This window comes from Columba livia, chromosome 12 (genome assembly GCF_036013475.1).
Source record: "Columba livia isolate bColLiv1 breed racing homer chromosome 12, bColLiv1.pat.W.v2, whole genome shotgun sequence".
Taxonomy (NCBI): Eukaryota; Metazoa; Chordata; class Aves; order Columbiformes; family Columbidae; genus Columba; species Columba livia.
In genome coordinates, this window is record NC_088613.1 from 1,123,225 (window position 1) to 1,135,308 (window position 12,084).

The 12,084-nt window shown below is 57.1% G+C and overlaps 1 protein-coding gene and 1 long non-coding RNA gene across 3 annotated transcripts in view; both read right to left on the reverse strand.

The window, feature by feature from the left end:
• EFNB1 (ephrin B1) overlaps positions 1-12,084 on the reverse strand; it is a 46,440-nt gene that overhangs the window by 30,988 nt on the left and 3,368 nt on the right. Inside the window, exon 1 of one of the 2 annotated variants that reach the window (XM_065077332.1) lies at positions 4,863-4,906. The exons of the other annotated variant lie outside the window; for it this stretch is intronic. Coding sequence (XP_064933404.1) covers positions 4,863-4,891 — 29 coding nt within the window. The 5' untranslated portion in view covers positions 4,892-4,906. Of the gene's footprint in view, positions 1-4,862; positions 4,907-12,084 lie in introns of those variants that run through there. 2 annotated transcript variants of the gene reach the window in all.
• On the reverse strand, positions 1,180-4,855 carry LOC135580686 (uncharacterized). Its single transcript, XR_010475593.1, has 2 exons — positions 3,164-4,855; positions 1,180-2,445 (listed from the first exon to the last, which is right to left on the reverse strand). It is a non-coding gene; the product is annotated as an uncharacterized LOC135580686 (long non-coding RNA).

Consider the following 12,084-nt stretch of genomic DNA (forward strand, 5'->3'; position numbering starts at 1 on the left):
TTTTCTGCATATCTACAGCCTGTAGCAAAGAGAAACACCCTCCTAAAGGCTCCGCACTGGAAGGGACTGGGACCCCCCTGTGCTCCCCCTGCCGCTGCTCCCAGTTTACCCAGTTAAGGGCTGGTTGGCACAGCAGCAGTGGAGAGAGGGGCTGGGAGAGAGGCCAGCACAACACACGAGTGTCAGGTTTAAACCTCCCCTCCTGCCGAAAGAGATCTGGCGCGTACTCGCTTTTATTTTTAGGCCAGATACACGTACGGCTGAACTTTAATAAAATGTACAACCGCCTGCTGGAAACGGGAGAAGGAGAGGGACCAGAAAGGCCACCGCCATCTCAGGTGTCACCGATGCTGCCAGATCTCGGGACTGACGCTCCTCTGCAGCCGCTGTCCCCAGGGATGTCCCCAGACCCTGCTGGGACGCACAGCCAGCCCCTGTTCCCAGGGCGAGCTTTAACAAGGAGTTAAAGAAAGCTCGGGATTTCAACCTAAAAATAAACCAGCCCTCAGGCCTGGGGAGGAGGAGAAGGAGGAGGAGGGCAGAGCACCCAGCCTGCCACCCGCTCCAGCCCGGCTCGCAGCCGTTTCCAATCGCCCGCGGACGGGGAGCGTTCCCAGCCCTCCCTCCCCGCCAAAACCTCCGCCTCGCCACCCACGCGCAGGGAAGAACGCTGACGAGATGCAGGGAAGAAAGCTGGCGAGACGCCGCAGGAGACACCAAAGTCCCCCCCACACACAACCGCTTGCTCCCCACCTCATCTGCTGCCAGACGCCGTCACCCAGATCCCTGCCCCAAAACCCGTGATGCTGCCAACCCTTTCACTGCAACAGGGAGGCTGGTGCGCGCACGGGGATGCTGCCAGTAGCGGGGTCGCGGTCACAGCAGTGACAGCGCACAGTCCCCACACCCCGCCCCAAGCCCTCCAGCCTCCAACCATCCTGCTCTACTCCAACCAGCTAAAGCGTTTCCATCTTGCTTTGCATTTCAGATGTTTTTTTCCTCCCCCTTTTTTGCTTTTTAATTTATTAAGGAGAAAGTTCAAAACGTTTGCCGTGACTGCGATGCACTAATTTGGAACTTACCGCGGTGTCGACATTGCATTAAGTATTTCTGTCAACCGTGAGGACACACCATGTCTCTGTAAGAAATTACACTAGCAATTATAGCTAAAGAGGCATGTAAAATTTAAAAAAAATTTTAATGTATTCAGAAATGATAACTGACATTCTTATTAGGATTAATCTAATTTTAGTAGAGTCATTTATATCCTGCCTCTGGATAAAAAATGAATTTCAATTTTAAAACCTGGATAAAAACTGGCATTTTAAAAAAGTACTTTCAGAAGTCACCCTGCATGATTAAGCGCGATGATAACATGAGAAAGCTTAACGAAAAGCTTTGCTGTTAAAGGGGATATTTGTTAAACAAAATGGAAACGGAGATATTTATCAAGCTGAGCAGGCTGTTTGGGGTAACTCGGCACTGCTGGGTGTCGTGGATGCTCACGGGTTAGTGCAGAGCAAACCAGCAACTGTGGATAACGGGGAAGGAGCAGGAGGGTGCTCAGGGCTGGGTCTGAGTTTTGTCTCTGGATTCCGGGAGCACGGGACGGATCCTGCACCCACGAGCAGGAAAAAACAGGCACCAATGAGTCCTCTTGCAGAAGAACGTGCCGTTGGCCTCGTGCGCTGGTCCCAGCGTTGCTGTAACTCGATGGACAGGGAGAGTCTGAGCGCTGAAGGTCCTGGCAGTCCCCAATGCCCAAAAGTGAACACAAGGAGCCTCTTTGCTCCCTTTCCCGACCCAAGGAGGACGCCTCTCCGCAGCATACGCTTCCTGGCACTTATATCTTCAACAACAACAAAATAACCCCAAAAAGCACGTATCCTTCACAGGACCCCGCTACCCCAGGCGAGAAACCAGCCGAGATGCCTCCTCCAGGCACACAGGTTGCTCCACATCCCCATCATGTCCAGCTCCTTGTGTCCATGACAACCACACACCACGGCCACCAACTAGAGGATGCTCAGCCCGCCCAGGGCAGGGATGCAGGAGAAGGTGTGGGGACGGGACAGGACGGAGGAACCGGCTCCCAGTGCGGGATGGGGCACCAGCACCAAGCAGGGCTGGGCCCCCCTCCTCTCACCCACAGCCCCCCGGTTATAACAGCACTGAGCACGTGGGAGAGACACTCAATGTTTAACAATACGTGGAAGGAGGCAAATGCCAAAGAGGAAGAAAAAAAATCCCGGGCTGATTATTTTATTTTCCACTGACGGTTTCAGGCACGATGGCCAATAAATCCCCATTATGGATTTTAAAAATGCTTCCTGCAGACACTTGGACCATCAAGGCAATTCGGGGCTCCCATAACTCCTGGTTTATGATGGTCATACATGTCAACTCTTCACAGAGCCCAGCTTTTCAATAAAGATGACCATAAACCTAGATTAGAGATTAAAGGACTGACTCAGAAGTTTGTCAGAGGAAGAAACAAGTTTCCCTGCAATTATCTTCCCATTTTTACCGACTAACAGTTCGGTTTCTTGATGGTTTTATACCAGCAGTAAATTTTCGGGCTGCTGACAGCTCCGCGCGCAACACAAACAACCTGAGGAAGGGGAAGGCAGGGAGGACGCGAGCCCGGGCAGGGCTCAGCCAGAGCGGGCGATGAGAAGTGACAGGTCTCCCCCCGGGCTCCATTGCCGGTGACAGCGCGGGGACAGAGACACCAGCTCTGACCGACCTTCCCGTCCCCCTCCCAGTCTCCGAATTGGCAGAACTCTCTCCGAGGAGCAGCACTGGCCCCATTTCTCCTCCTCTCACCTCGGCAGGGTTGGTACCCGCCGAACAGAAGCGCACGAGCACAAGGAAAGGTGACAGGGGACCAGTGGTGACCCCCCAGCGCCAGGCAGGACCAGGGACCCTGGGGAGCAGCCCCGGCCCCGCCACCAGCAGCCACCTCTCGTCCCCAGCTTGTCGCAGCAGCGGCCACCACCGCGACAAGAAACGCCTTTTAAACTCTATAAACACGCCGTGTGTTTATTGTGCTTGTGTTTCCTGGATGAATACGCCGCTTCCTTTTAATAAGTGCTCTCTTAGGAGAAGGGAAAGGGGAAAAAAGATTGTAAAAAAGCAGCAGAAAGGAAGGAGGTTGACTCACGGCAAGGCCACATCTCCAGGCAGACGGGAGAGCTGCTGAGACGGTGCCAAGGACGAGGGCTGGGATCAAAAGGACGAGAGGGGATCAAACACGCAGGAGATGCCGGGGGGGGAAGGTGGGATGCGGCTGGGCTTGGGTTGCAAGAAGAAAATTCCCTTTCCCGACATCCAGCCGCTGCTTTCACACTTTGAACAGGACTCTTTAATTGTTGGATTTCATTAAGATGTATCCACGGGGCTGCCCCACGCATGGTGATGAGGATGGGGAGGACCAGCAGGAACCATGGGTGCACCCAACAGGAGATGGAAAAATAAATAAATAAATAAAATAATGCCCTTTTCCCCATTAAATGAAAGAGCCGAGCGCGGAGCTCAGCACGCCAAAGGGGGCCGGTGCCCTTTCTGCCGGTGTCTCTCAAAGTCTATCAAAAAGTCCCATTTACATCAAAATGCACTTCCAGACATGCTTCAATTTTACTTTTCCCCTTTCATCTCCTTCCACCCTCCCGCCCCACCTCGCGGCCCCATTGTCCCCACGGCATCTCGCGCGGCGGAGGGGGCCGAGCGGCTGCCAGGGTGAAAGGAACTGGAGAAAAAGAGAATAAAAAGCTTTAAACTCCGGGAAAAGCCGGAATCGCTCCTGGTCCCGCTCCAGCGGGAGCGCTGACCCCTTCTCCTGCCGCCCGCGGCTTGGCGGCCGCCCCGGGGACGGCGCTGGCCGTGTCCCCACCGCGGGGACAAGGGACAGAGGCTGCCGCAGCCTCTGCTGCTGCCCGGGCTCTCTGGTCAGGCTCCGCTGACCACAGATGGTTTTAATGAGCTTTAACAAAAGCCTCGGGCAAGGGTTGCAGAATTTGCCATCCTGCGCCGCTCAGCACCCTACACACCAGTTCCCAGCAAGACGGCTACTGGTGGCACTGGGACAGCCCGACAAAGTGCCCGGGGCACGGGCAGGACCGAGCATCCCAGCTGGTAATGAAGCGGATCGGGTTTAAATCCCTCCCTCTCCAGATCAGACCTAAAGAAGGCCCGTGGAGCTGGAGCGTTGCCACCGCGTGCCAGGCGCTCCGCGGCCAGCGCCGGCTCCCACCTGCCCTCCTCCAACAACCAGGATTTAACGAGCGTTCTTCCCCCAGCCACGACACCACCACGTCCTTGCCAACGAACTTTTCCAAGACCCTTAAAAACAAAGGCACTTTCCACAGGTTGACCAAGTGACGTCCAAGCCCAAGAGTGAAATCAGCTCTGGGTTATGACCAGCACGAATGAGGTTTAATTCCGGTCTAACCCATTAAAGCTCAGCTCTAGCAGCACACAACCGCGATGCCTTTTGCCGAGCTCTGTCCACCTCCCCTGACACGGAGCTTTTCCAGTCCTCCCTTCCTATTGTCAGCGTCTATTTTTAACCCCGAGCATTATTTCTCCCTGTGTGACTTCAGACATTCTCCGGGGACGAGCTGGAATTGCTGAGCTGGTACCAAGCAAAGTGAATCAACTCTCACCTTCACAAGCACAACAGAAATCACAGCAGTAGTAAATTTTCCTCCATTCAACATTTTCCTTTCCCCAAGCTTTCTCCAGGGCTAAGAGCAGGAGAAACTGCGGGCAAGCAAAACCCGTGTCCATCAGCAAGCAACAAGCTGTTTCGCTCCTTTTCCTTCCCCTTCATCATCAGCTTCATTTAACTCTATTGCAGTTACCTTGATAAAAATCCTGCATCGACACCCATTGCCAGTGTAAACCAAGGTCAGAACCATAACCTGAAAATAGGTCTTATGAGTCAAGGCTCCGATCTACCAGGCAGGGGGAACCAGCTCAATAAATATGCAGAGAGAGGCACATATCCCGGTGCAGAGGGAGGAGGCGTTTTCCTGGCGGGGCCCCGGATGACAAACGCTTCATTACTCCCTTTCAGCTGGTCCTCCCGGCGCTGCAGAGCAGTAATTAAGAAGAAGGTCAGCAGCGAAGCCCTTCAAGAATCTCTACCTTCAGGGGAGTTTATCAAAACAACCCACCATTTGCCTTCGCCTAAATTCATAAAGTGAATAAACCCAACGCCAAACACTCGGAGACATCACATTGCACGAGCAACACGTGAGCGTTAGCCAGATGTTTACACTATTTGGCATTAAGGACTAATAAATAATCATTAATAGCATCACTAGCAATGATGCAACTATCAGCAAGTCTCTTTAATACGCTAGGAAAGGGATTCTGGCCCCCGTGCCCAACAAGAAGTTGGCAGCAGAGATGTCCCCAAGGGAGGGCACAGGATGGACAAGGCCCCCCTGCCAGGTCTCAGACGTGGGGTGAACTGAGTGCACAAGGGACGCACATCTGCAGGCGCCCTAAGGAGAAGGTGCTCTTGGACAAGAGACACAAGGCTTTCTCCACTCCGTTTGCACACAGGTACGATGCTGCAGCACGTTAATGCTTTGCTTGCAAGTCTGACATTCCACAAGTCTCCGACTGCTTTACAGGCGTAGTTGGACTCGATCCTGAGGGTCTCTACCAACCAAAATGATTATGATTTTAAGAGCTCCTGGGAGCTCTGCAGGATGGGCCACGTGTCTCCAGCCCATCCTGTGAGGTACCTCCATCCCCATCCTGCATGCCTCCATATTCAAAGAGATAAAAGAAGGAGAGAAAGGCTTTGTGTGGTAGAGCAGGAGCCAGGAGGACCCCACAGCCCCGACCCACCCCAGACATCCCCCTCCCAGGCTGGGGACGGCACCAGGAGTCCCCGCAGTCTCCCTGCCACTGTCCCCATCCCACACCGTGCCTGGGCACAACATGCAGCCCACACCCCCAACAGGAGTAAAACTCATCCAGGAAGCGATACTGGGTGGGCACCAGTGCCCTCCCAGCCCAATGGCACAACCAGCAAATCCCCAGCCCCACATTTGGGGTTTGAAGTGGGCACCCACACCCGCCTTCCCGAGCCCACAGGCTCCGCAGGCGGCCAAGGGAGGTGCTTCGGGAAGACTTTCGTGCCTCTCCTGGATGTGATGAAACCGGCCGGGGAGCACGAAACTGCCTGCGGTGGGTGGGAGCACCCAGGGCGATGCGCAGAGGATTCCTGGGCACTGTGGGAACGCATGGGCGCTCCCCGCCCCGCGCACGCCCTGCCGGGGCAGCTCCCACCGCGCCAGCACAACACCCAGCGCAGCCCCACGCCAAGGGGGTAATTAGGGGAGCAGCACCCAGCGCTCACCACGGCAGGACAGACATCAAAAGCATCGCTGGCTGTTCGACCTCCCCGGGGCTGGGAACCGCTCCTGGGAAGCGCCGTGCACAGGACCCCCCTGCCCCAGCCGTGGGGGATCATTCCCGGTAGGGTGCTGTCCCCTCCCCAGCCCTTTTGGGAATAAAGTTTAATTTTACAAAGGAAAACAAGAGGAAAATTCCAAGACATTAAGCCAGTCAGTCTGGGCCATCCCAAGCACTCTCAGCCCCCAAACCCTGCAGTTTGTCCCTCTCCCTGCCTTCGTCACAGCTGCAGGGACAGGGTGGCCCTGCAGAGCGCCGGCACCATCCCCTGATGGAGGGGACACTGAGCCAAGCCAGTGCCATGGTCCTCAGCATTCCAGGAGCAGGCTCGCCTCCATGCCCTACCTCCACCAACAAGTTTTTCTGTAGTTCAGCTCTCCTCTCCCTCTGCTGCCCCAATTATCTCAGCAATTAGCCACAGCCGAGGCACCGCTGACGGGGCGCGGGGAGGGGAGCCGCGCAGGCAGGGGCAGGCAAACCAGCCCGCGTCCTCGCAGAATTCACACCAAAGAAGAATAATACAAATTTTAAACCAAACACAGCTGAAGGGGAAATTCCAGCCACCTCCAGCCCTTCGCACCTTCCTGAAACCCCAACCCAGGCGGGCCTCCCCGGTGATGGGACCACGGGGCTCTGCACAGCATGAGAGAAGGGGCTCTGGACACCCCCATGGCACCGGGACAGCCCTTCCCCACCTCCTGGGGAAGCATCTCCTCCTTCTCCTCCTCCCGCTGCAGAGGAAGCTGGAACAATGGGATGCACCAGTGCCAGCTCGGCAGGGGATGCTCATGGACCACCCGCCCAGTTTGCCCAGGGACAAGGGATGTGCTGGGGGGGACAAGCAGGTGCGGGGGGGACAGGCAGCGAGCCAGAGCACAGGCAGCTGCCCAGACCCCACTCGCGCTTGGTGCAAAGGGCAGCAACCTGTCCTGCCAACATGGGGGGGACACACGGGAGCCCAGCACAGAGATCACCCCACGGGGGCTGCGGAGACGCCCCTGCAGCAGAAGGGCTGATGCGTCAACCAGACCTTCCCCTACAACAAAATAAGAGTTTGCTGGCCTTTTTTTTTTAATTTCTTCTAAAATAATTGACCGATTGGCCAAGCCCCAGTTCCACGCCGGGAGTGGATCCCAGGTTCGCTCTTGCGTGAAGCGTTTCTTAAAGACACCGGAGAGGAGGGCAAGGCAGAGCCCGGCCGGCCGGGGGAGCGGGGCGGCACCCGCACCCAGGTGGAAATTTCCCATCGCGCCCAGAGGGTGGAAACCCAAAAACTTAATCCCAGCTCTGCCCCGGGCAGGGACTGAGTCAGCCAGGACGAGCATCCCGGCTCCCGCACCCTTGGGAGCGAGTATGTACGAGAGAGGGGGTCTGTTCCCCCCGGGGACGCTGCCCCTGTCCCTGCACCCGGTGCCACCCCCTCCTCTCCTCCCTTTAATCCCCAGCCCCAAAGCAAAGCCCTTTTAGGGGAAAGTGTAACGCAATACCTGGAAAATTTCTCCCACCCGCTCTCCGCTGCCGGCTGCCAAATTTAAAACATATTTGCTGCTCCGCCTCGAAGAAACGTAACCTGCTGCTTAATTCCAACACATTTAGTCTTTGGGGGTGATGAGAAAAAAGGGCAGGAATGCTCCTTTGGAGAAGGTGCTCTTGAGCACCAAGCATCAGTTTGGGGGTGCCACTGGTCCAAAAGCCCTTGGGACGGCAATGAAAATTGCCGTCCCAAGGGCTTTTGGGCCAGTGACACCCCAAGGTGATGCTCAAGATTCAAGGGAAGGGACAGGGACCACCAGCCCCCATCCCTCGCCCCATCACCCCGGCTCCTCAGCAGGAAGAATTTTCCAGCAGGGATGGGTTTGGGAGGAGTGGAAAAGGGGGAAAGGGGCACAATGCGTTTAACAGACTGAGCGATCCAACAGGGCCCATTAAAGGAAACAATTCGTAATACAATAATTATTATGTCGTTTCTCTGGACCCTTTCCTAAGCCTCTCTTTAAAGAGTTAGAGGCTTGACATTGCCCGTGGAAAGCAGGCATGATCTGTAAAGCTGGGGATCCTTGAGTGCCCATGTGGACCAAAACAGACGGGACGTCACCCCGGTTCGCAGGGATCCCAGGATGGCAAAGGGATCACTGGGAATGCACAGGGAGCTGATGCTCCCCAAGAGACCCCCACATGAAGGGTCCCCCACTCTGCACAGCGCAGGGTCCAGAGCTTCATTTGCAGGGCCACGTCCTGGCAGCACAACCGGGACCCCACAGCTCCCCAGATCCCGCTTTGATGCTCCGAAGTTCTCGGCCGCACATCTGAAGAAAGCGGCGGTAGCGAACAACAGAGCCGAGAGCAAGCAACACAAATCCCCGGGATAATGAGCCCGGAGGAGGGAGACGGTGGGCTCTGTCTGAGGAGGGAGCCGTGCTTTTATTGGAGAGGCCTAAAAGGGCTATAAATCCTCAGATTCAAAGGCGAGCTCGAGCTCTTTCAAGTCGGAGGAAGGCCTGGGATGTGTCAGCCGGGAGGACTAACCACGCCGCGTCCCCTGCTGAAGTGGCCTCTTCAGCAAAGCCACGCTGCTGCCCGGGATATTACACCAGATCCGTTCCATATGCTGCCTGCTGCAGGCAGGGAACGCCGGCAGCCCTGCCCGCACGGGGGGAGCCCGCCCCGGCCAAAAACAGCCACCCCCTGCTTTAAGTGGGGGAAGCGCCTTTGCGCCCATTCCCCCTTTTCCAACGCACATGGACAATTTGCCCCCCAAAACCCTGGGGGGAGCTGGGGAGGCCACGGACCTCCCCCTCGCGTCGGGCGGCGATACTACAGCATGCCCAGACAAAGAAGAGCGGAGCCCAGCACCATCCCACTGCCCGGCATCGCCGCATCCGTCCCCGGCACCGCTCCGCACCCCACCGGCAAACCCACACACCAGGCTGTGCTCGTGCCTTCCAGAAACCCATGGAAAATGTTCAAATTGGCAAGGAAGAGAAAACACTGAGCCTCGGCTTTGCCACTAATGCATGTGCAACCGCAGACGTTTCCCAGCCTTAATGAGAAGGAAAACATGCAAACACTCGGTGATCAATATTAATGGTGTAAGGGTATTTATAGCTGATAAGCCGTGAAAATGCACTTTGCTTGTTCTCAAGTACCTGCTCAGAAGCTGAAAATGCAGAAAGCCAGGCAGGGTGGATGGCCCCTGAGGCCGAGTTTGTGCTGCTGGGTCCCCCAGCTGCTGCCGGGTGCGAGGACAGGGACTGCCGGGACATGGGACGCTCATGTCCCATCGTCACACACGGGGCAGTGATGCAGGCTCAGGTGCCACCAAGACCAGCCAGGACGCCCCATCCCAGGGCTGTACAGGGCATGGGGACCCAGCCACCATGAGGAAGGACTTCGAAACTCCAGCCTGACAGAGCAGGGACAGGGACCTCATGCAGCACCCCTGGGCATCCCACCGGCAGCACCTCTGCATCAGCACCGGCAAGAGCCAACCCACGGCAAACAGGGTGAACACAAACCCTCTCACCGCAGCCCAGCCCCACCGACAGCCACGGCACACATGGACGTACGCACCGGCGCAGCACCATGGTGGGATGGAGCCCTCGGGAAACACCGGGGGAAGTTCATGGTCAAACAAACCCCCTGCTCCGGCTCTCCGCGCAGCGCCCATGGCCAAGCCCGGTCCCACGCCCTGGAAACGGGGGGCAGCCCACCTGGGAAGGGCCGACTGTGGGTAGGAAAAGGTTATTCCTGAGCAGCCGAGCCAGGGTTATAAATAGCTGGCATTTTTGAAGCGCAGCTGCTCGGCCGGGGCGGCACTGCCACGCCGGCACCTGAGCCGGGTCAGATCCCAACCGGGGGCGCCGGCAGGGAGAGCTCAAGGAGAAACCGCCGCTCACCAAAACACAGCGAGTAACAGCCCAAACCTGTCCCGCATCCTCCATCCCTCCCCAAGGAGGGGGTGCTGGAGACCCCCGAGCCTCCCATCCCCTCCGGGCATCGCCCGCAGCCCCAGTGCCAGAGGAACAGCCCTGCACCCCAAAGCACACACACCCCACCCCGGGCACAAATCCAGCCTAACCAAGCAGGACATCTAACCCCGGCTTGTCTGACTGGTCTGGGACCAAGCCCGGACAGGCTGGCGGAGCCGGGAGCGCCCAGGATCCCAGGGATCTGCACAGCCATGAGCAGAACGTGGGTGCTCCAACCAGAGACAAGACACGAGGGGCACCAAAAGCCTCCCCAAAGGACGGACCAAGGGGTGCCGAACGTCACCGCAAGCAGGCGAAATGCCACCAACCCCCTCCTGCTCCCCGGAGAAGGGTTCTCAGCCACGTCACCTGCCCCAAAGCACGGGATGGGAACTAGGAAGGAGAAAAGCAGTGGAAAGCAGCAGAAAGGAGCCCAGGCACTTTGGAGGCGAGCACGACAAAAGCCCCGCAGCCGCATTCCTGCCCCGATGTGACGCCGCGATAGCGCCGAGCCCAGAGTCCTCCTCCTGCTCTCCCCATACAAGCAATCATTAATTAGACACAGAATGGATTTCAGCTTTGTTTCTCCCCACCCTGTTTCAGCTGCCAGACTCCTAGTAGCATGTGCTACTGATCGCTACAAGATGTTTTCCCACCGGACCCCAGCGCTTCTCGGGCAGAGCAGCTTCCCAGCAGCACCGCCACCGCTCTGCCGATGCCGGGGTGACCTGCCGGGGGGACAGGGACCGGGGAGCCACAGTGAGCCATGGGGCAGGTGGGGCCCAGAAATCCTGCACGGAACAAGGAGCCACCTCTAACGCTGAACCCCCGGTTTCCAGGGCACAACCCAAACACCTTCTGATGTGCCATGCGAGGGGCTCTTTGCAATCCCCACCACATGTGCAAATGTGTGCAGGGCTCGAGGGGGGACCCTGTACCCCCAGAACAGCTGCTCAGGGAGACCCTGCCTACCCCATAAGGCTGCGCAGGGGGACCCTGCCCACCCGGCTGAGGTCACATCCCTCGCTGCATGGGACAGACATCCAAGGAGCAGGTTCCAACCAAAGGCAATGAATGGAGGGGCTCAGGCTCCGCGCAGGAGGGGAGCAGCCCCCACCAACTCCCTCCCAGCCCTCCCCGCTCAGAAATGGCACAAACACCCCATCCTGTCCCCGCTGCCACCCGGTTCCCGGGGGCTGCAGCAGCTGTTTTGCTCTGGAGAAACCTACGGCTCCTTTTACAATCAATCAGCCACCCCATCACGGCTCTTTTTTTTCTTTTAAAGGAAGCAGTTAAATCCATTTTATAGAATCCAGCGGTATTTACCCAGCTACTGCAATAGCCGCAGACCTGCCTTCGCTAGTTTTTTTTTTTAATTTAAGTTAATGAAGCCATTCCCAAACGGCACGCAAGGCACCCTGGATGCTCCTTTCCCCCAGGCACAACCTGAGGGGTAACCTCAGCATGGGGGCTTCTGCTTTGGAGAGAGCAAGAGCCCCCCACACTGGGAGGGCACCCACCAAAGGGTCCCCCCAGCACCCTTGGAAAAGGCTCCTCCATTCCAGAGGGAAACCCCAACCAGGACACAAACCATCCAGGCTCCTCTGGAGACAGCAAAGCCCCGGGGAGCTGGAGGTGTATGAAGGCTCCGCGAACCAAAGGCGGCTTTTAATTAAAAATAAGC